This window comes from Malus sylvestris, chromosome 17 (genome assembly GCF_916048215.2).
Source record: "Malus sylvestris chromosome 17, drMalSylv7.2, whole genome shotgun sequence".
NCBI classification, from domain to species: domain Eukaryota; kingdom Viridiplantae; phylum Streptophyta; class Magnoliopsida; order Rosales; family Rosaceae; genus Malus; species Malus sylvestris.
Genome location: NC_062276.1, coordinates 16,314,572 through 16,336,212, shown reverse-complemented (window position 1 = coordinate 16,336,212; position 21,641 = coordinate 16,314,572). Strand labels below are relative to the sequence as shown.

At 34.5% G+C, this 21,641-nt stretch overlaps 1 protein-coding gene and 1 long non-coding RNA gene across 11 annotated transcripts; one reads left to right on the top strand and one right to left on the bottom strand.

Annotated features, from left to right (window-relative positions):
• Positions 1-1,021: 1,021 nt before the first annotated feature.
• LOC126610143 (uncharacterized) lies at positions 1,022-2,834 on the bottom strand. Its single transcript, XM_050278128.1, has 2 exons — positions 2,420-2,834; positions 1,022-1,726 (listed from the first exon to the last, which is right to left on the bottom strand). The coding sequence occupies exon 2, from the start codon at positions 1,713-1,715 to the stop codon at positions 1,221-1,223; it is 495 nt and encodes a 164-aa protein (XP_050134085.1). The 5' UTR covers positions 1,716-1,726; positions 2,420-2,834; the 3' UTR covers positions 1,022-1,220.
• Positions 2,835-10,946: 8,112 nt separating this feature from the next.
• LOC126610144 (uncharacterized) lies at positions 10,947-18,708 on the top strand. 10 transcript variants are annotated; one of them, XR_007618394.1, is made up of 10 exons: positions 10,948-11,337; positions 11,524-11,841; positions 12,151-12,219; positions 12,373-12,459; positions 12,895-12,968; positions 13,197-13,383; positions 13,494-14,486; positions 14,979-15,004; positions 15,441-15,579; positions 16,618-16,809. It is a non-coding gene; the product is annotated as an uncharacterized LOC126610144 (long non-coding RNA). The 10 variants fall into 10 exon arrangements; XR_007618392.1 differs by having other exon boundaries at positions 11,456-11,841; XR_007618393.1 differs by having other exon boundaries at positions 10,948-11,352.
• The last annotated feature ends 2,933 nt before the right edge of the window (positions 18,709-21,641 follow it).

The window sequence follows — 21,641 nt, the reverse complement described above, 5'->3', positions numbered from 1 at the left end:
GATTTTAAATCTCAATGATCAAAATGAGAAGTTATGACAATCTCAGAAACTATTTTGGTTAAAAAGCCGAATCTAAGGTGCTTATTAAATGTCAAAAATAAACATAGGCCACCAACCTTAAGTGATGATGTAAATACCGTTAATTGATAATGTCCTTAATGTTGACGTGGACAAATATTGAAACTTAATTTCAGTAGCACATCATTTTTGGAGTTTTGAAACCCCAACGGATCCCTATTAGCCAAGACAAATACTAACTCGTCTAGTTAAAAGGGGTTGGTTTAGGGATCTAGAGTTCTATAGATGACATAAGAATGAAATTGGCTTCAATACTTGTCCAGGTCATCACTTAATGTTGGAGACCTAATGGATGTTCAATTTGCAAAAGGTTAGGTGGTTATGTGGAATGTTTTAAAAGGTTGAGACCAATTGAATTACTCCTTAAGATTTGGTAGTTATGCGTACTTAACCCATAAAAATAAGACGGACAATTTAAGTTCAAATTTCATAAACAACTTTTAAATAAATTAAAAGCTGAAAGAAGAATGGGGTTTCAGTCGTGAAAAGAAAAAGAAAACAAGAAACTTGTTTCTTTTAAATCCAATCGAATGTTACTTTCCATGCAATAGAAAAAAAGTTGTAGATCAGTGGGAATGATTCTCATCACAAATCCTTATTAGAAATTCGATTCCTGATCTTACTTGCAGGCCATGTATAGGTTTCACATTTCTCTTGATTCCTTTGCAGAATAATCCTTCCATTCTCATAAACTCCTGTTTTTATATCATGTAGAGAAGTTCATGCCAAACAAGTTCACCTTCAAGTTTTATGAATATTTACCATGTTCGGTGGGATTCCTAAACTGGGACTGGTCACAATCTGGGCCTTGGCAGCTATGACCTGTACAACTTTAATTTTTCAATCAGAATGCATTACATTATATGATTCATGACAGATATAAAAACTTAATGAACGAAAGAGAAATTAAAATTCTAGCAACATAACAAAAAAAGTAAGAAAATGAAAGAAAAAAAGGTTCTGTATTAGTTCGATACTAATTAAATTACATCTAAATTAAACATCTAAACCCTTAACAATTAAACTCCTTGCTTTTCCTTTCTGTGTTTTTCTTTTCAGCAAATAAAATTGCAAATTTGCCGAACTTTTTCCCAACTTTTGATCATTATTCCCAATATATATTCTCCATTAATCAAATATCCTCAACCAGTCAGAGTTGGAAAGCAACTCTCAGACCTCTTGAGCCCTTTCCCTGCATTAATTTTTGTAGGACTACTTGGAGTTGATCTCAAACCCCCCCTCGGAGAATCCAAACTGCGCCGGAGAATCTGCCTCATGGCGGATATCAAGTGAATGGTAGGGTTTGGAGGAGGCCCTGAGGCCTTGAACTTTTTGCAGAAGTTCATGTGTGTGGTCATGGCTTCTTCCGTGCTCATCAGCCTCTTCTGTGACCTAACAATCTCATCTTTTACAGCTTCTGCACACAACCCGCAAATCCAATGGCCCTGATATCTCTCCCTCACGTGCTCAATGTACGCCGGCGTGCACTCTTCTGTTAATCCACAGCAGTCACATTTTACGAACTCGATTTCGATTTGGGAAACGAGTTTTGTTGTGGCTTGTGTTGGCTGAGTTTCGGTGGCGGCCGCCGGTAGAACAATCGGGTCGCTGCTGATGATAGTTGCAGACATTGCCATTATTAGTAACCCTGCAAACAATGCAAGCAATGCAAATATGATTTCTAAATTCATGAGCAACATGAAACGTGTGATGGGAGTTATGGGAAATTATGTGCTTTTTTATGCATGTTTTGTTGGGTGAGGAAAAACAGAAGCTTATATACTTGCCTGTCACAAAACTGAATTTCCAAAATTATTTATGTTTCTTAATGTTGGCAACGACAAAGGAAGGATGAAAGGGTTTTTTATTTTTGCACTTTCCGAAAAGAAAAACAGAATTTGGCTTTGGATAACAAAAGGTTGAGCTTCTTAGAAAAACAGAAACAAGGTGTGAGCTGGAAGTCCCAACTATGCTCTTGAAATAGCTTTGTTAGTTTCTTTATTCCTCAAAAGATTGAAAAATAAAGTCATGGGTTTTGCAGATTAATTCCAATCCTATAAGAATCAAAAGAAAAGAAGAAATCTTGCTCCATTTTTGTTCTAAAAATAAAAATCATATTTGCAAATGGCTTGTAAATTGGTTAATATCGTTTCCTTTGAACTCAACGTAGCACGAGTTCAGTTCCCCTTCCAATATCGCTTGTATATTATATATAAAAAAAAAATTGAAAAACATGTTTTTGGAAATGAGTTTCTTAGAGAAAAGTGAAAACAACAAAAAATATATAGTTGCAACTCAAATGAAAAAAAACACATGAAGTTAAAAATAAGTAAATAATTACCGGCGGAAACTGCAGAGGCAGATCAAAAACTAAACCAAATATTTCCTTTTTTGGTTATTTTCTTTTTCTGAACTTCTGCGCTAATTTGGGTTTGTTTGTTGTATTTATCCTCTATCGCTCCTTCTCCCAAGCTCCTTCTTCAACCTTCTCTTCCGCAGCAAAGAAAATGTCAAACATGAAAACCATTTCCTTCAAACCTCAACTATCCAATCCAAACAGGGCCTTAATTTTCAGTTTTCTAAAACTTTGCTAGCTGAATTATCTCTTCCTCTTCCTGATGTTCGAGACTCAAACCTTCATCTTTTTTCTGTGTTTTTGGAAGGAAAAAAAAACCCAACTCTTAATATTATGAGCAAACAAGGAGATTGCTTTTTGTTTCTCCTCCACAAAATCTTCTACTCAACAATATATGAATAGTAGAGAAGTAGACATATAAAGAGGAAAATACAACACACTTTCTAGAGAGAGAGAGAGAGAAGACCCAATGATTGAAGGCTTAAGGGCTGGACCACTTCTACAAGTATATTCCACATCAGCAACTTTTGCTGTCAGGGAACTCTGACCGTTGATTTATTTCATTGCCAGCTCAGCATTATCATGTTTTCAGACTTTACTTACCCAACATGTGCTGTTTGGGGAGGTTTTTCCAAATTTTTTTGTTATTTTAATCCAATGAGTGGCGTCCACGTGTAGATCAAAAACGTGTAAGCTACAGGTTTGATTGTTTGCTTTCCTTCCACGGGTCTTTTCTTTTACTAGACTTCCAGAGAAAACAAAAAACCAAGAGATTTCCAGAAGTCTTTATTTGTCCCAATAAAATTACTCCCAGACAAGCCTAATTAGGTCTTCCCCAAACTCGTTATATATGGTAATCTATCTCCATTACTTTTTGCCATTTCACATCGGAGCTGTCAAACAATTTCAGAGCCACAAAATCAGTTCTGTTTGCATTACATGGCAGTGTGCACTGTAGAGGCTCTTTCAAAATGGAATTTTTCATAGACTTTTCGTCATATTATTTTTGACAGAATGATTTATAATAGGTGTGTGATATTAACACACCCCTTTTTACTTCTCACACATTCTTTTAATTCTCGACCGTCAGATCGGATGAATTAAAGAAGATCAAATGACAGAAATCAAAAGGAATGTGTGAAAAAGTAAAAAATGATGTATGAATATCATTTATCTTATGGAAATAGAATGATAATTAATGCAATTTAGTTGGAGTTTATGTCAACGTATGATCTGAATTATCATTTCCTATAGTTGGAGTTTGTATCACATGCAACAGTGGTATACATTCCCTAGTCCCTTCTCTTTCTCTTTCCTGCGAGCAGATTGGTGTCAAGCTGTTAGCTTCTCTGATATTAATTACCATACAGATTGGTGAAGTCATGAGATGATACTAGTTGTATACAACTTAAAATATTCTTCTCGTTATTTAAAAAAGAAGGATGGTAATCTAACTCTTGATATTTACGGGTGATCAATAAAATTGCTTTGCTTGAAGCATAAAATCCTTCAAATTTTGTTTCAAATTAATTATGTATATAGTAACAAGTAGTATTATAATATTAGATGTCTACAAAAAATCCTATATAAAATTAGAGAGTAAATATAAAATCGATTGTTTAGTTTTATTAAAAGGAAAAACCTTCAACTAGAGTATGATATTTACTTTGTGAACTATAATTTATAATTTAGTGTGTTGAAATGAAAAAATTTAGGGTTCATTCTATTTCTTTTTTAGTATTTAGCTCTCTTTTTTTTTTTTTTTTTTTTTTTTTTTGAGCTGGCTAGAGAGTAATGATTTAAGATAAATGGGTAATGAAGAATGATGGGAGGAAAGACGGTGGAAAAAAAAATTACATAAAAGAATGGAGAAGCACACGAATGAAAATTAAAAATCAAAACCTAAATAGTTTTAATTTATTTTCACTACCTCTCTTCATATACATTACTCGTTTCTGACATTTACTCGTTTCTGACATGCATGTTCTCCTCTATCTCTAGCTAGCACAAAAATAACTTGAATAAAAATGAAATTTATCAAACAAACTAGCTAACTAGCTCTTATATTTTATTCTACGTTGATGGCCTTTTGATCTAATGAGCATAAAATAATAAGGAAATACTAAGATCATGGTGATTCCTCTTTGTATCATTGATCAACTTCAAAGCAATGCAAAAAGGAAATGTATATGCAATGTTGAACCGTAGAGATTTGTTTGGGGTGGACTGCAATGATTGTTCATTGTTCAACCATAAGAATTACCGTGTGATTTAGATACATTTTTAATTGACAATCGTTCAAGTGCGCATCTATTTATTAATCCATTCACTCGCGCGCAAGCATTCACATGTGTAAACGGTTAATGAATAAAGAATTAAAAGGGTGGGACTTCTGAATATGATATGTGCATACAGTGATTTGATAACGCCTTTAATAATTGAAGTTTCACATAAGACCACAAGTGCATCTTACGCAACCCTCTTTAGTCCCCACTACATTAATTTTTGAGGCACGAGGAGATGCCAATTACCTGGTTGGCCATTAATCCTCATGATCAATTCCACAATTTGGTTGTTTTGGTAATCAATACCTAACCAATCGCAATCAAAATTTCATAAATATATACTTTTGCTTTAACTAAAAATGAATGGAACAAGCTTCGCCAAACCCTAAAATAAATTAAACAAGGCTGAAATTATTGCTGATATCGATCAAGAAAATGACCTTTTTTTCTTCTTCTATTTTTTCATATGATTATTACGAAAGAGACTAGCACTAGGACACACAGCTTGCGAAAATAGATAGGCAACCCCCCTAAGCAATTGTTCCTATCACAAAAACAAGGACCAAATTTGTTGCGCCTTTTAATGCCTCATTTGAAGTACTGAATTGGAACCATGCATGCCCATAAGTTCACATGGGCAGAGATACATCCAAATGATCATGATCACGCTTGTATATGCTTAACTTTCTTATGGACAAGGTTCTAAAAGACGCTAGGCATTAGTTGGGCGGTGGGTTGGGGCCTAGCGCCTAGGCGCCTAGGCAGGCATCTAGGCGGATTTAAGCAAATCTATTATACTTCGTATAAATAAGTGTTTGTTTATACTTAAAATATATGTAATTTCATCATAAATTACAAAATAGAATGACACATATATTATGAAGTATTGGAACATAATGAAAACATGGGGAACAAGCACACAGTTTGTGTTCATTTAAGTATTCAACAAATCTCTTATAATTTATTAAAAAAATAAAATACAAAATGAAAGTCATCTATTTTCTGTCTAAGTGAGTCGCAACTTAGGCGGGTGCCTAGGCAGGCACCTCAGCAGGTTTAGGGGTCATTTCTTAATTTTCAAACGCCTAGGCATTAATCGGGATGGTGACCAGTAGCCTAGTGCCTAGGCGGCGCTAGGCGGAGATTTTTAGAACAGTGCTTATTGGTAATACTAGAGAGACCAAATTTATAAACCAAATTTGCAAATCAAATGATGTGTCAACAATAAGAAACAAACACGTTAATTGACACTTCATTAATAAGCCAATCATCTGCAATGACATCATTTAATTTGCAAATTTAGTTTAAAAATTTTGATCTCTCTAGTATTACCGCTTAGTTATATGCATGCGTGTTTCACATGCAACCTAGCTATGGGTTTATGCAAAGTAGGGATGGTATCTAGCTAGCTATAAGTTACAAGAGATTTGGAATGGAAATAGTGGCTGATTAAAGTGGTTGTTTGGTTCAAATTTTCTGAAGTAGTTCAATCAATATTATAAACATATGCACGTGATTTTGTTGTCTTCTGACATTCAATCTTTACTTTGTTGGAGAAAGTTCGAAATTCAAATTTGTTGGGTGACAACGGCTGATGAAAAGAAAAAAATGTGAATTAAGTTAATTAAAGTGTCGTCGTAAAACAAATTGACAAAATGAAAAGTAATCCAACTTTTTATAATAGCATCATGCAAGATCTCTTATCTTTTCGATATCGGACAACATAAAATATATCCTCACAAGCTATATAACCTAGTATAATTTTATGTTCATTTGATCCTAATTTGTAAAAAGATAAGGGTTTATTTATTTGATTTATTTCTTAAAGAATGCTAACGTTATCATCAGCAATGCTGAATAGGACATATGCTTGTGTTTCTTTGGGTTTTGTTGAATGGACACGCTTTGTTCAATTGGGTCAACCAAAAGCCAACTGGCACCCCTACTTCCTGTGGATGACGTGGTGACTACTGGATTCACTTTGCGGAAATTTTAGGAATATTCACATTTTAACTGTTCATCGTATATCGTGAGATTAGTTTTTGTCAGATACTATTTGTGTTTAATTTTAAATAAAAAAATTAAATAATTTCTGACCGTACGATACATGATAAATGTATAAGATGTGAAGATCCTCAAGATCCTCACAATGTAGATCCGGATGGAATCCAACTCCGTGACTACTTAATATGAAATCGTGACATGGCATCATAGTCACCACTTACGTGTTGCACACTAATCATGTTGGTAAGTTATCCGAGTGGGTCATAGTTATCATTTTAATTGCCATATTTTTTTTTATCGATTGCTCATGGTCATCGTTTTACCATTAATATATATATATATTGAAGTTTCATCACAAAATTAATCCGTGATCAACAAATTTTTTGAAACTGAGGGAAAAATGGAGAGTATGACAACTTACTTATAAACTCATATAAGGTTCATCTTCCCATCAATGTAGAATTCATTCTCAACACGTCCCCTCACGTGTGACAAATTTTCAAGTCTAATATGTGGACAACACGCCACTTAATACTATGGTCTAGTGGTATTCTTCTTCACTTGTAAGTGAGAGGTTTTAGGTTCGATTCTCGCCAAATGCAAATTTGAACCACACTATTGCAAGTTCATTGTGAGGCTAAGCTCACCTCCTCCCCCTTAGTGTAGATAATACCGTTTGTTCATAAAAAAATGTGGACAACACCGACAGAGTGGCATGGAGCACGTCGTTGCGCTTCACATGGGAAACAACCTTGATATAATAACCAATAAAATATATTTACTATGCAATATATACACTATGACTATTGTATTTTATAGTAAGTTTTTTTAGTAGTTTAATTTTAAAATCATCAAAAATAATTTTTTTTCTAAACTAATAAAAAAGGGTTACACACCGGTCCATGTGTAAACCCTTCTTAACGGGTGACCCAATAATGACCCAATTAGTTATCATGTCGACCCGAAACTTGTTTTTATGTCGTTTTCGTGCAGGTATAGTGTAAGAAATTGTCAGATCTATATGGCATGGATTTACAAAATGTGTTTTCTAATAAAGATTGCTTTTAAATTCAGCCATCGATCTATTTTATAAAATTTGGTTGTTATGCATATTTGAAATGTTTGTGAAACTAGAGGGATAGTCGAGGACCGTTAACTCATTATTATGGGGAGTTGTGACATCAAACTTGTATCATGTCTAGTTCCATTGAGTAATACCAAACTAGGTTCCTAGAATTCTGTTCAATTCTGTTGAGTAGCCTGAAACCGTGCTCTGTTAGGGTTCCGTGAGTTGATCTGGAACCCCGACTCCGATGGATTCTGTTCAGTGCCCCGGAGCCTTTTTCCCTATTAGTTCCGTTGAGTAGTCTGGAATCTCTTTTCCTATCTGTTCCAATGAGTGGTCCATAACGCTATCTTCATTGAATTCCATTGAGTGGTCCGGAGTCCATTTTCCTATCAGTTCCATTGAGTGGTCTGGAACCCTATCTTCGATTGGATTCCGTTGAGTTGGTTGGAATCCCATATCATGTCTGGTTTCGTTGAGTTGGTCAAAATCCCATCTCCTGTCTGGTTCCATTGAGTTGGTCTGAAACTCTAGATTCTTATTAGTAGAAGTTGCTCAAGGTTACACTTGTATTTGTAACTTAGGTTTACAATGTTGTTACTTTGAAATTCTGGTAGAGAATTGCAGCAAGCCTTACAGAGGATGGCTTTGTTACGATTCGTGGTGATTGATCTCCATGCTAATGGTTATCCCCAAGGTTTGAAGTGATGTTTGATCTTATTTTTGGATTAATGTGGTTAAACGTTAAATTTTGTGGATTGTTGATCCACTAAAATGTCGTTGATTGTGGTTTTGTTATTGAAAATCATTGTGAGGTATATAAAAGATTGAATGCCATGGGAAATGTCAGAGTTTAATTAAAGTGTGAACTACAAATGGCTTGACCCCATCTTAGGGTACGTAGGCAATCTAACACAGTGGTTAGATGCACCCATGAAATAAAAGGAAAAGTTTTTACGCTTGTGAATTGATGGGTTCTTTTGGTCATGCCTCGGAAGCGAGGCATGATAGTTGAACAGGTACTTCAAATGTCATATGTCGATCATGGACATAGCTTAGGACTAGAACATGACAAACCTACTCTAATACCATAAAGAAAGTTGAGATTCCACCATAAAACTAATTGGTAATATGAAAAGTAGCCCAACTTACTTATAAGTCATTGGAATACACTTTCAACATATATATATATATATGTATGTATATATATATATATATGTATATGTATATATATATGTATATGTATATATATATATACATATACATATATATGTATGTATATGTATGTATATATATATATGTATATATATATATGTATGTATATATATATATATATATGTGTGTGTGTATATATATTTCTTTTGATTGAAATATCTGTTGCAGTAATAATATTTGTGTGAGAGAGAGAGAAAGAGAGAAGAGAGAGGGACAGCATGCGGATGGAGAAAAGGGGTTTAGCTTCTAGCTTGATTTGTTTTCCAAGGAATACAAATCATACAAGGAATTATTTGTTTTCAAGGAATTGATCTTCTAGATCCTATAGAATTCCTACTTTTAATCTACACTTTCACATTTCTAAAATAATACAAGTCCAACAATATCATCATTTTACCATTTTAGTAATGTTATTGCATGATCTTGTTTATAATTTTTGAGGTTTATGATTGTCTTCCATATGTCAAAAGAGTGCCTCTTTAGTTGATCAATACCGTTTGAAAATCATTACTCTCGTGAAATTTCTTTTCTTCATGATCTTTTGCTTTTCTTTCGGTGTTTAAAACTTTTTTATTGGATTTCTGTAGCCTAATTGTGGTGGATTTAAAGGAAAGCAAAAGTGTGTACATATTAGCTAGGGTAATATGCATGCAGAAATAGGAACCAGAATGATAGCCATCAAATTGTTTTATGTTGAATTGACTCAGAATTTGTGGTCGATAACCCTTCAAAAACTCAACAGAGAGACATCGCCATCTATCCTTTGACAAACGAAATCCAAGGACATGATTTTTCAATTTCTCTATGCTTTATTGTTTTCTTTTGCTCATAAGTATTTGATCCTTAAAAATTAATAAATAAGGAACTGCATCTCAAGTGGATAAATGCGTTTATTCATGCAATTAAAGCTCTGTGTTTGGCTTTTTCCCTCAAATAGTATTGGCGTATTGAAAGATGGGTAAGTATTTGGTTGTTTAGCCATTTTTTAACCATGAATAAAAGGTTTGAGTCAATTTAGGTAACTAAATGCAAGTGGCATTTTACCACAGTGATGGAATTGTGTTGAACTTGAGCCCTTGTATGACGGTATGGGTATAAACTCCGTTAAAGGCTAATCTAACAAAATCTATCATTTGATAAAAAAAAAATTAAGATAACTAAATTAAATATTAGTATAGGCTAGCTCGTAAAACAGATAAAACTCCCACAATGTGGTTGCATGCATCATACCACAAAACCATTGGCTTTCATGATTTCGGCTTATTTTATTTTATTTCAGGGGCTAGAAGACCCTTTCTTTCTTGCTTTTGCAAAGTGCTTTTAACTAATCGATCTTGACAAAGAAATCAAAAGCATGATCGTGTATAATTTACATCCCTTAATATAGAGTAATAATAAAAATCCAAAGATTACTTGTGCTAATTAAGTTCAGTTGACCCTCTGTTCGATGTTTAACTCTTATGCATTAATAAATGAAGAAAAATCTTTACGCAAGTCTTCAGAGACGATCAAATAATGTGAGCTTGGGCAATGACTCATCATATATTAAAATTAAAAATCAAACAGAATCTCGATTGAGAATACATATAAGTCTGCATTCATTTTGGGAAATGATGATCATACATACTCTTCTTTATTTTTAGTCATTGAATTGAAGAAATCAAACGAAAACAAATTGTAAGATTAAACATGAGTGTGTACTCAAAAGAAGAAGAAGAATGATGTGCCATATCCGTTCATTTTATTTGTTGATCAATATCTACTGCTCGTCTGATAACTTTTATGTTTAAATTTAAAATTCAATCTATACTAAAAGAGAAAAACGCCTGAATCACTGTTCATAAGCACAGTGGATTTCCGATTTTGCCCCCGCCTATTTTGTTGTTATTTCGATTTTGCCGGTTTGCTTTGTTGTCAAACGGAGAACAAAATGGAACACGTGGGTTTTCGCTACTTCTTCCCTCTCTCTCCTCAACTCATTGTTCATCCTTTCCACCGCTTCAATCTTGGTCTCATGTTTTATTCCCTTTTAATTTTCTTCTCTCGCGGTTTTGTTGCTTCCTTTCCACCGCTTCAATCTTTCTCCAACTGGCTACAGACTCCATCAAACCCTAGAACGAGAAATCTTAAATCCACAACCCAAAATTCAGTCATATTTACCCAACGAAGGTAGATTAATAGAAGAAAGATTGCTCCATCAGAGCGGGCAAGATGGCTAGATGAGTATAATCCATTTAACTTGGTCAGACGACACTGCTGTGAGAAACACCTGTTTGTGGATGAGATAGTCTACCAAAAGAGGAGGGAAGGCAACCCAGAAGGATGAATTAGAGGTAAATTGTACTAAAGTAGGTTACCCTCTTCATCTCCTCAAATAAATTTGACTATCTATCAATTTCCTTGAAATTATTTTTGGTTTCAAATTTATATCGATTGCTATGGTTTTGGAAGGGTGTATGGATTTGGGTAATTTTCATATTATTTTGGGAGTTTGCCCACTTGAGGTAGAGCTTTTGTAGACAGATTTGGGCTTTAGGCCAGAGTGTTGGCTAATCTGAATTGTTGAAGAGGATTTGGGGATTGATATCTGAAAGGGATGAATCTCTTAATTTTCCATTGCTCTCAACCTCCGACTGCAAAAAGAGCTCAAGTTCCTCCTCACCGACCCTCCACCTACCTCCATTGCTGCAAGCAAAGACTGTAACAAAAATCATTGACGCATAAGACGAAGAGAGAGAGCGAAAGCATGTCTAAACGTCATGCCGACCTTGATCTCCGTCTTTCTTTTCAAGACGGGGTTTTGGAAACCCCTCTTGGTTATCCTTCCCATTCGCCAGGTATATATAAACCTCCCTAATTATTTAGGTTGCTCATTTTCTCTATCAATCTTGAAAAATCGACATGGGTATCTCTCAAGTCGAAAAGTTAATGGGTATCTCCCAAATCGTTGAAATGTTTGTTTAATGGGTATCTCTCAATTTCAGACTCACTGGGATAGTTTAGTTCTTGAGTTCATGACTTTCTACATGATTTAGATATCTTCTAATTTCTTAGTTTTGAAGTAAATATACGTTCTTAAGTATATTTAAGTTACATGTTGCTAACCCAGTTAATTTTTAATGCTCTATTTGCCTTCTCTATAACAGGTCTTGGAAATTGATAAAGAACAAATGGTTGATTTACTGAGAAAAATAATAAATGAACAAAAACTAAAGGTATGAACCTCAAAGTGTTGTTTTTGGTAATTAGTTCTTGAATAATATGTAGTAACAATCTTAGTCGTTGAGTTGTATGTATGCAAATTTAGCCCTTTGTTTGAAATTTGGATTGTATGATTCAAATTTTATTGTATTTTGTTCAATTTCCAGCTTCGAACTCAGAGAAAGAGGTGGCTGTCATCATTCAAATTCAATTTGAAATCGTATTTCTGAGCATGTTGTTTTATCATTGATCAGGTAAGGCTCAATTCTTTCGAATTTGTCTTAATTATGGATTGCATCTGTTGAAGAATATTTGAGGCTAAGCCTAATACTAATCAATGTAGCTTCAAATTATTTTATTTTTAGTCTTCAAATTAAGACTAAAGAATTAACATCCTGCAAGGTTCTTTGAATCATGTTGGTATTGGTTTTTGGCATTGAATTTTGGTTTTGAATGTGACTTTTTTTAAAGAGAATAAAACTAGCCATTCCATCATTAATAATTTGTATCAAACTCGCTATTTCATAAGACTCGAACCTCATAACTATATGAAAAAGAATAAAACTATACCATACCATTTTATTTATGTTTGATTACATCGGTTATTATTACTAATAGTTACAATTTGTCCATATTGTATCTTTCATTTTAACTTCCCTAAACTTTCTTCTACTTTCCCTTTCTTACAGGGTTTTATTTAAGGCAAACTTATACATCCCAATGCAAAGGGAGAGAGGAGGCAAAGGTTGGCATTGTTGATAACGTAAGTGAGTTTGAAAATAGAATTTCTAATAGTTTGCTAGCTGTAAAGTTATTTCTTTGTCTCCCATAAGGTTCAACTTTTTATATACACATTCACGCTTTCTCCATTTCTCTTTTCAACCACTGAAGCAAAGAGATATTTTATGTCTACCAAATTCATAAAATCAATATTGTTTTACGCAATTCTTTCAAACGGTTAATTGTTGTGCTATATCTCCCATTTGCCCAGTTTGTAATGAATGTGTGGAGACCATGGAGCATATTCTCCTTCTGTGTCCTTGGGTGTCTAGAGTATGGTTTGGGGGTCCGTTGAATGCTCAGATCAATCAAAGCTCAATTACTACTTTGGTTGAATGAGTGTATGGGGCGATAAATCAAAATATGGGTTGTCAGGAGGATCTCCCTCGGTCTATGAGGTACCTGATTTTTACATGTTGGTTTATTTGGAGAGCCTGATGTGATGTTGTTTTCAACGGTGTTAAGCCCTCACCTCTTCCATCTATTCTAACTATCATTACTGCTTTAGAGTCTTTTATGCAAGCCTCCGCTCCCCTGCTGTTATCATCCACAATCCAAACTAGTCGTCCTTGAGGTACGCGCCTTCTCACTCTTTGGTCTCCTCCCCCAGTCAATAAGATTAAGGTGAATGTTGATGCGTGTTGGAGGAGGGACTCCTGTTGTGGTAAGATTGGGACTGTGGCCCGTGATTGGTTGTCAGGTTGCAGGGCGGTTAAAAGTGTATGGATGCATTCATGTTTGGTTAGGATGGCTGAAGCTCTTGCAATTCTGGAAGGGTGCTTGTTGGCTAAGTGTTTGCAAGTGCAGGAGGTGGTAATTGAGTCGGACGCACAAGGGGTTATTCGGTCCCTCAATTCCCCTCATTTGAGCTGTGATGGGGACCTTCTCCCAATTCTTAGCCGTATCTTGGATGTTGGGAGGAGTTTTCATTCATGCTCCTGGTCGTGGATTCCACGATCGGCAAATATGGCGGCGGATTTTGTCGCAATGAGCATTTCACCGGAGATGTGCAGCTTTGGCTGGGTTGTTCAACCTCCATCTTCGTTAGTTGGCATTTTGAACAAAGATGGTCTTCCATGTCCTCCTTTGTAATTGGGGATGGGTTGCACTGGTAATAGGGCGACACTGGTACCTATTGTGGTGGTGTCTTTCTTGATCCTATTTATCTGTGTCTGTATCTTCTGGGGTTGCGGAGGTTGTTTCTCTGCGTGTGTTTGGCCTTGTGCCTCTCTGTTCTTTGAATCTATCCTTTTACCAAAAAAAAAAAATTAGTCGGAGAGTTGAAGATAGAAAATTTAATCATGTCAGTAATTCATCGTGTTCAATTTTCATGCTTTGCCATTCTTATCCACTTTATTACTTCTTTTGATGTAATCTGAATTATATTTTTTTTTTCATCTTCATCAGGCACTTCTCTTTGGAAAGAAGCATGTTTGGTATTCAATCCACCATTTAAATGGGAAAGAGGAAGTTCCCTCGTCACATGGTTAAAGCCGTAGAGGTAAATGATTCTTTTTTCTTGGATCAAGTTTTTGGTACTTTACCTTATGTCTAATGGCTTTTGTTGCTGTTTGTTTGCGTTAACTAATATTTTTGAATCCCTAGTAGTATTTTTATATTCTTTTGGAAAGAGATAATGTTATTGCATCCTGTGTTTTTTTTTTTCTCAAATAAATCCATGCTTTGTTAATTGTTAGCTTTTCTTTGGTCACTAAAATATAGCACCTTAATTAATTAAGGTCTATTGCTGCTGTTTTTGTGATAATATTACCATCTTTATTTCATCTTCTTTTTTTTTCATTACACTTTGACTTCATGTTACTTTTTACAATTGGTCCTTACTTGACTGAGCCATAGTAAATTGTCCATAATTCACCTATATACACTCTCGATACACTCTCGACTTTGATGATTACTCAAATGAAATTTGTGATTAATTTTATTGAATTGTTTTTATTTAATTTAATATGTAATTTTTTTTTTAAATATGCAGGCGGAGTTGAAAGTCAAGAGGAGGGGGTAAGCACATATTAAGTTTCTGATCGTTTGATTTCAAATGCTGATTGTCTTTCTCTTTTCCTTTTCCTTTTGTTTATAAAGAATCAAACTGTTTCAGTTGCCAACAGTGTGGATCAAGTTGTGGTAAAAGGGTCCTCTGCTTATATCATGATTTAATATATGAACAATTTAGATCTTCCGTTAATTGACATTTCAATTGAATTTTACTTTCATATAATTTGCTTCACATAATGTAAAAACTATTTTAATGGTTTCAATAGGATGATATAGAACAACTATAATCATTTTCTTGATTTTTTTTATTTTTTTGCAGCTCATGAAATACTTTTCTTGAGCCTTGAACCAATAAGAAAGTGAAACACAGAAGTTCTATATTACATGTTAGTTTTAATCCATTACTAATTAAAAATCTTTTTTTTTTTAAATTTTTTTTCAGGAAATAAACTTTATTAAGATAAAGAGGACTGGACAATAACATGAAAAGCTGAGAATGAACAGTCGAATACTGAGTTGAATCCACTGCTACCACCCAACAAATCCAAGTGCTGAAATTTCAATTATTGTTCTTCGAGGAGGTAAAGCTGTTGTCCTTCTATATAATATGTTGGATTTTTTATTTGCAGTATTTTTTTTTTCTCTGTTGGAAACATTGGTATTTCTGTTAGTTGTTGGTGGGTAGCTTGAATTTTGTTCAAGTCGTAGTAATTTCTGTACAAGTTTACATTTTTGTGTGGAATTGGTGCTACTTTTGGTGTTTGTGTGGTGTTATTTTGATTGGTTCTTGGCTGAAACTTGGTTCCTTTGATTTTGTTATGGTGAAATTGTTTCCCTCTCTTTGCTTAATAAAATCATGTATTTTGGATTATGGTGCTTATTTTGGTTCTTATCTATGACTGTTGGTGATATAACATTATAAGCTTTAGGTAGGAGGTTATGTATTCTTAAAGATAACCGAGTACATCATAATAGCTGCATCCCTTGGTTTATGATTTTGTTGCTCGATTATTGAGGTTTATTTTTCGGTGCTCTTTGCTTGGTTCTCACATTGGAATCATCTCACCAAATCATTATATAGATTTCCGCTTGAAATTTTAGCTTTGGAATAGGTAGGTAGCGATCTCTGCTTGACTTTGCCAATTGAGTCACATCACCTAATCATTGGAGATTTCTTTTCCTTTGATCGGAAAAATCATTGGACAGTAGTATTTCCTATTGAAATTAACTTTGGAATGTAGTGCTGCTCTGCATTTGTAATAGGTGAAAACTGACGAGTGCCAAGTATGATTGTGTAAACTTGGATAAGTTTTAGAGTTATGTCATACCACATATCAAATGAGTAGTATGTGCTGGCGAATTTATTAAGTTAAAAAAGATTAAAATTTTCCATTCTAGCCTAATTGAATTTTCTTCTATTTTGAATTCAATATAAATGCTTAAGACCACTCCAGTTTCATGTGTTTCATCTAAATTATGATTATTATTATGACTTTCTACATGATTTAGCTATCTTCTAATTTCTTGCTTTTAAATTTATTATACTTTCTTAACTAAATTTAAGTTACGTGTTGGTAGCCCCATTGACATTTATACTCCATTTGCCTTCTCCATAACAGGCCTTGGACATTAGTAAAGAACAAATGGTTGATTTGCTGAGGAAGTATGAATCACTAGAACTAAAGACATGAGCCTTAGAGTCTTGTAATATATTGTACAAACATGTATCTTTTGTTTTTTTATTGATTATAAAGATATAAATATGTTTTGATATAGAAGTAAATATATTTTAATATATTTTATACGTTTAACATGGTTTTAGACCCGCGGCATCGCGCGGGCTAAGTTGCTTGTTGTTTACTACAAGTGGTAAATCTAGTTGCGTGATATATCATCAAGGTCGTCCTGGTTTAAATATCACCAAAAGCTAACAAAGCTAGTAAATTAATTAAGAAAAATACTAGAGAGATTGTGTTCTTTGATCATATTTTATAGGGCACTAATGTAGAAAAGTTGATGGTTGGATCTCTTCTTTAATGTCTTAACTAAGGAGTTCAACTGTCAACTAACATATTATGGGGTTTACAAAATATGATTAATTAGATAGTGTCTTTAGAACCCATTAATTAATTAAATTTCTGATCCAAGTTGGCACAATATTTGTACTGCAAAGAGTTGCATTCGATGTGGAACTCCAATTCCACATAGCTCGATAATTTTACTTTACAACAAGGGCGAAGTTAGGATTTTTTTTACTTGGATGAGCTACTTGGAATTAGTATCATAAAATCATATTTTTATTATTTTGCTTATATAAAATTATATAACAATCAATATAAAAGAACAACAATAGATTATAAACTATTCTCAAAACTATAACCCTAACCGATAAATTCAAGGACTATATAACTAATTAACCTACTAATTAAATCAAGAATAAGTAAATAAAGAGATTAAGAATGTACCAAAGGTGACATTCATTGGAAAATTGTAACGGAAAGTAATGAACTTTGGAGATAGGGATTTAATTGTGGATTTAAAACAGTTATTTTTCTTTTCTTGAGTAAGAAGCACATAGGCTGAATCACATAGGGTAAATGGTCTTTTTCTTTAACGAATAGGATAAAAGGGGGAAAAGAGATAGAACTAATTTATAATTTTTAGCATAAACGTATTATTTACTACCTATCCTCTACTACATATACACTAAAGAATAACCTGTATTGAAATTGTGTGGGCTATAAGCATGAGTTTGCAAAAGAATAGTGTTATTTACACACCTATTTACCTCCAACACACCCTTATTAATTTTTTATCGTTGATCATCTTCAATTCATGCGATCCGAGAACCGGAAATTGAGAGGAGTGTATAAGAAGTAAAAATGAGTGCATGGATAGCACTACCCTTACAGAAAACCTCCGTAGACTACAATCCACCTTAGCCTTATGGGTGGCCCTGCCATTGCTTTACCAGTGGAATTCCTTTCCAGGATTCTGGTCTCTACGATTAATTTAAGCTTCGATATTAATCAAACAAACAAAAATAACTATTGTTCGATTAGTTACAAAGTAACTAATCTATATTCTGAGTTCTATGTGTTTAAATAAATAGCAACTGTAAATGTTTTATGGGTTTAGCTTCTAGCTTGATTTGATTTCCAAGGAATACAAATCATATACAAGGAAATGATCTTCTAGATCTTATGGGATTCTTACTTTTAATTTACACAATCACATTTCTAAAACAATACTAAGTCCAACAATATCATGATTTTACCATTTTAGTATTGTTACTGCATGATTTTGTTTATAATGTTTGAGGTTTGTTCGGGGCAGGAATTTCCGTAGGGGACGTTTCCTGGCCAACGAGCACACAGCTCCCCTGGAGGTTCGGCGCCGGTTGAGGGCTGCTGTCGGGCTTCTGCTTTCCTGTCGGGCTTTGTCGGGCAAGTCTCGTCGGGCAAGTCTCTTCGGGCAAGGCTGAAAGAGAAGGACATCGTTAACTTTGAGAGGTGCCTTTGTGGGGCCTTAGGTGTAGGCCTTAAGGCTCACAATCAAGGTTAACATTGTAGTGCTCAAGCGTGCCACTGCCATCTTTAGCATGGCAGATGTCGAATGGATGTCAAGTTTTAGTTGTGAATATGCATATGCCCGAGGAACCGTGTTAGATATAACAGGCGCCTTTGTGAGGCCTTAGGTGTAGGCCTTGAGGCTTCCTGTCAAACTAAATCAGCACTTGAGCATATTATATTCGATCTTTATGGTTGTCGGGGTCTGATAACTATTATATTTCTGATTATCCGAGTCTGCGAGGTAGAGCAAACCCAAATAGGTGCCTCTGTGGGGCCTTAGGTGTAGGCCTTGAGGCTTCCTATTAGAGTCCGTTCTTATACTCAAACCATTTAGATCGCAGAATAGAATGAATCCAGATAAGTGCCTTTGTGGGGCCTTAGGCGTAGGCATTGAGGCTTCCTATCAGAATCCATTCCATACTTAAGCGTTCTATAATAATCATGATATAATAGAAATAAAACCAGGAGGTAGGTCGATTACTTGCGCCCCAAGTAACTTCGGACTTCTCGTTTATCAAGGATTGTCGTGGATGGGTTAAGTCCACATAAAGTTCTTTTTTATGCCTTGAGGCCAAGGACTTTTAAACTAATCAGATTTACATGCCTGCGGGCTTAGGACTTGGATCTGATTTAAACACTGAAGATATATTTAAATCGGATCCAAGTACTGAGAAAGCTTTGTCATCATGATTTTGCTAGAAACAACTTGCATATAACTAGAAATATACAACATATTGCTAGACTTTAAAGAAAGAGAAGACAAAGACAGAACAAAGCAGGTCGGGCAAGATTAAACCTTATCAATTAAGGTCGATCGTCTTGCAGGTCCCTATCTTTGTAGTTCTGTCAAGGGTCTGAAAACTTAAAGGGGGAGAGGGGAAGGGAGAATACAAAAGGTGAATCGATACTACAACAAGTTTGAACAAGGTAGCAGAGCTATTACAAAGGTTAGGAGAAAAGACTATCCCGCGGGGGATGAAGGCTTGAGCTGACTACAGCTTTGTTTTGAAAGGCAAATCTGGCTTTTTGAGCAGAGTTTGTGCTTTTGTTTGTTTGATTGAGTGTCTTTGTCTTTGTCTTCTCTTCCTCTTTTTATAGACGACTTGGTTTGGCTCCTGTAGCAACAGCTTTGCCCGAATGCGGTCTGAGGGTGATGACTCATCAGTTTTATTACATGTAATGCCCCCATAAAGTACTTCATGGGCTGTGCAGTCTGATCAGTCTACACCACTTGGTCCTTGGGTAGGTAGGCAAGTGGCCTTTGTGAATTGTATCAAGTCAGAAAAGGCCCTTTCCTGCTTTCCCAAGTTTCGGCCGGGCTTTGATCTTCTATTCCTCCAGGCCTCCTTTTGGGCCGACTCCATCCTTGGGCCAAAAATCAAGTTTTGATCCAAACAAGGTTTATGATTGTCTTCCATATGTCAAAAGAGTGCCTCTTTAGTTTCAGTACTGTTTGTCGTGAAATTTCTTTTCTTCATGATCTTTTCCTTTTCTTTTGGTGTTTAAAACTTTTTTATTGGATTTCTATAACCTAATCGTGGTGGATTATAAACGAAAGCAAAAGTGTGTATATATTAGCTAGCTAGGGTAATATGCATGCAGAAATGTATAGCAACCAGAATGATAGCTATCAAACTGTTTTATGTTGAATTGATTTAGAATTTGTGGTCGATAACCCTTCAAAAACTCAGCAGAGAGACATGCATGGCCGTCTATCCTTTCACAAACGAACCAAGCCAAGGACATGATTTATTTCAATTTCTCTATGCCTTATTTTTTTTTTCCTTTTGGTCATAAGTATTTGTTCTTTAAAAATAAATGCATAAAGAGCAGCATCTCAAGTGTATAAAAGCGTTTATTCATGCAATTAAAACTCTGTGCTTGGTTTTTTTCCCTCTAATAGTATGTGTATTAAAAGACAGGTAAGTATTTGGTTGGTTAACCATTTTTTAATTATGAATAAAAGGTTCTAGTCAATAGGATAACTAAATTAAATATTAGTACCCAACCAAAAACACAATGTCTTAGCTCGTAAAACAGATAAAACTCCCACAATGTGGTTGCATGCATCATACCACAAAACCATTGGCTTTCATGATTTCGGCTTATTTTGTTTCATTTCATGGGCTAGAAGACCTTTTCTTTCTTGCTTTTGCAAAGTGCTTTTAACTTAATCGATCTCGACAATGAAATCAAAAGCATGGTCGTGTATAATTTACATCCCTTAATATAAAAGTAAAAAATAAACTCAAAGATTACTTGTGCTAATTAAGTTCAGTTGACCATCTGTTCAGTGTTTAACTCTTATGCATTAATAAATAAAGAAGAATCTTTCTGCAAGTCTTTAGAGAGATGTGAGCTTGGACAGTGACTTATCAAATATTAAAATTAAAAATCAAACGGAGTGTCGATTGAGAATGCATGAGTCTGCATTCAGTTTGTGAGATAATAAACACACATTATTTGTCTCTTTATACACACTTCTTTATTTTTAGCAATTAAATTGAAGAAATTAAACGAAAACAAATTATAAGATTAAACGTGATTGTGTACATAAGAGAAGAAGAATGATGTGTAGTTGTCATATCCATTCATTTTATTTGTTGATCAATATCTACGGCTCGTCTGACAACCCTTTTGTTTAAACTTCATTTGTTGTGATTAAGATAGAGAGCATATAAAGAAAAGAGAGATGAAGAGCATCCATGTACATTTAAATTAATTTACTACTAGGAGTTATAGTACAAGTTCAGAATCATGGTAGTGTTATAAGTTACTTGGACAACTAGTAATCTAGTTGCGGTATACATCACCAAGGTTGGCCTAGTGTACATTAATATATGAACCTGTAGATATCACCAAAAGCAAACAAAGATAGTAAATTAATTAAGAAAAATGCTAGAGAGACCGTGTATTTTGATCATATTTTATAAGGCACGTAATATGTAAAGTTGATGATTGGACCTCTTCTTTAATGTTTTAATCAAGGAATTTAACTCTCAACTGACATGTTATGTAGTTTACAAAATATGATTTTTCATGATTTACAAAATATGATTCAATTTGATAGT